We start from the raw sequence: 2717 nt of genomic DNA, 5'->3' as shown, positions 1-2717 counted from the left end.
ACTAAAAAGATCAAACTTCTTTTGTTTAGAACTGAAAATTGATTGAGACAGTGAGCTACCCAAGAGACAATTTCCTTCTTCGCTATTTCCTCGAACTCGTCATATGCCTCGTCAATACTTCACACTCACGGTACATTGATAGGAGTGCATTTCCGACATACACATGATATGATATCCTACATTAACAAGTCAGCCGTGTAATTTGCTTTCCAAATTCGAATGCAGCAACATCAACTAAGAAAATACTGTATGTCTGAACAAGTAGTATAACAAGCATATTTTTTACAAACTCTAAACATGAGTAGAAAATGTCCATTTCACTTTGTCTTGATGAATGTTTGATCCTTGTGAGATATGGCTTCTCTTATGAGAACAATAGAATCGCTCTTGACATCCAATTCGCCGATGCAATCTCTAATCTGTGATCACAGAGAAGAACTTCGCGCTCTTTGTGAAAAAGTTAGTTCCCTGGAAGTATTTGTCAAGAACTTTGAGAAAAACAATGTTTCTGGGGAAATGACAGATTTTGAAGTACAGGTAAAAGAAGTTGCAAATATTGTTGAACAAACAATTCAACTAAGCATAACTGAAGTTGTATTGGCAAATGATAAAAATCTGAGAGAAAAGGCACATGAGAGGCTTTCTGATAGACTGCAACAAGTAGCAGAGGACATTGATCGTATCTGGAAAGAGTCGACAAATATCCAAGATAAGGGCAAACATGCATCAAAGGAATCAACGGCTCATGAGTTTCCAAGCTCATCAAGCAATATTCTGAATGTTGAGAATAGTATGGTTGGACGTGATGATAAAAGGAAACGGTTGGTAGAAGATCTTACTAGAAGCTACTCTGGTGAACCCAAAGTCATCCCGATTGTCGGGATGGGAGGCATAGGTAAAACAACCTTAGCGGACGAAGTTTACAATGATGAGTGCATTCGTTCTCATTTTGATGTTTGTGCCTGGGCTACTAGTTCGCAACAGCACAATGTAAAGGAAATCTTGTTGAGCTTTCTGCATTCTACTAAGAGTGACACATTTGACATGAACGATGAAGCAGAGCTTGCAAACATGCTACAAAAGAGTTTAAAGGGTAAGAGATATTTAATTGTATTGGATGACATGTGGAAAAGTGAATCATGGGATGCCGTGAGACTATGTTTTCCAAGTGAAAACAAGGGGAGTGGAATATTATTGACGACCCGTAACATTGAAGTAGCTCGCGATGCTGGTACAGAGAATCTTTCTTTGCAGATGGATTTAATGGGTCCGGATGAGAGTTGGCACCTTTTTAAAAGTGTTGCATTTGCAAATGAAGCATTACCATCTGAGTTCGAGACTATTGGGAAGCAAATTGCAGAGAAATGTCACGGGTTACCACTAACTATTGCCGTGGTTGCTGGGCTTCTCAAATCTAAAAGGGCAATAGAAGACTGGGAAAATGTTGCAAATATACCTCCAGAAGTTTGCAGGTTATGGAATCTGCATACATTCATTGTTCAAGGGCCTATGCTATGGAAAATAACTTTTCCTGAGGAAATTTTGGGACTAATGCAATTAAGGCATCTCAAACTGCCCGAATTTTATCTGCCAAATTCCCCAAGCGTATCTGCTGACAAAGGGAGTCACATGGGTTTTTCAAACATACAAACTATTTATTCCATGTCTGCATGTTGTTGCACGAAGGAGTTTATTATGAGGATTCAGAATGTCAAAGAATTAGGGCTCAGTGCATATCAGATTGACTCTTCTGGTGGGCTTCTCAACAATCTTGTCCATCTGCAGCAACTTGAAACATTGAGTCTTACATATCGTTTTGGAGGATTTTGGCCAGCAAGTGCAAAAGCTTTTCCATCAACGCGCTGAAGTTAAAAAGTGCTTATCTAAGTTGGTCGTACTTGGACATCATAGCTGCCTTGAGGTGCTCAAGCTGATGTCTGGTGCTTGTGATGGAGAAGAATGGCGTCCAACGGGCATGGGATTTTATCGATTGAAGCTTTTGTTAATTGAACATAATGATCTCAAGTACTGGAAAGCCACATATGACAATTTTTCTGTCCTTGAGCGCCTTGGGCTTAGATGTTGCTATTATTTAGATAAGATACCCATTGAGTTTGCAGAAATCCACTCACTACAACTGATTGAGTTAAATTGGTGTCTTCCCGGACTTGGGGAATCTGCTGCACAAATTCAAAAAGAACAAGAAGACATCGGAAACAACCCCGTGGATGTTCGTATCTATGATCCATGTAAGTGTATAGTATTTATCAAGGTCACACCCTATTTCTCATTTCCACAAGTCAAGTCGTACACAAAAGTTATTTAGCTTTGCCCCATATTCTTTCACAAAAGTAACTTTGACAAAATTTGGTTAAAATCTTAAAATATAAGAGAAATTAACAAGAATATCCTTTATATTTGAGGGTAGTTCAAAATGGCCCCATAAATATATTTTTGAGCAATTTTGGTACTAAATGTGAGCACATTTGTTCTAATTGTTACTCATAGGAGTGGCAAATGGGTTGTTTGGGCAGCTAATGTCCAACCTTGTCATTAAATTACAATAAAAACAAAATGAAAAATGAAGAGTAGATGTTTGCTCTCTTTGTTGCCATTGCACACGAATTTTAAGGTATCGATTGTATAAATTCTAGTAAAATAAGGTTTACTTGGAATCAACTTTTTTATGAAATAATTGAAATATCAAGAAGCTAAAT

General features: G+C 37.9%; 1 protein-coding gene across 1 annotated transcript; it reads left to right on the top strand.

The window, feature by feature from the left end:
* The first annotated feature begins 354 nt into the window (after positions 1 to 354).
* On the top strand, positions 355 to 1866 carry LOC107854602 (putative late blight resistance protein homolog R1B-16). Its single transcript, XM_047404454.1, has one exon. It carries the CDS (start codon positions 355 to 357, stop codon positions 1864 to 1866), a length of 1512 nt encoding a protein of 503 aa, XP_047260410.1.
* The last annotated feature ends 851 nt before the right edge of the window (positions 1867 to 2717 follow it).

Source organism: Capsicum annuum, unplaced genomic scaffold (assembly GCF_002878395.1).
Source record: "Capsicum annuum cultivar UCD-10X-F1 unplaced genomic scaffold, UCD10Xv1.1 ctg59895, whole genome shotgun sequence".
NCBI lineage: Eukaryota > Viridiplantae > Streptophyta > Magnoliopsida > Solanales > Solanaceae > Capsicum > Capsicum annuum.
The sequence above is the reverse complement of the archived record's forward strand: the minus strand, read 5'-3'. Positions and strand labels throughout refer to the sequence as shown.

Coding starts and splice junctions, on each gene's coding strand:
- LOC107854602 (XM_047404454.1), top strand. CDS start 355: ATGGCTTCTCTTATGAGAACAATAGAATCGCTCTTGACATCCAATTCG.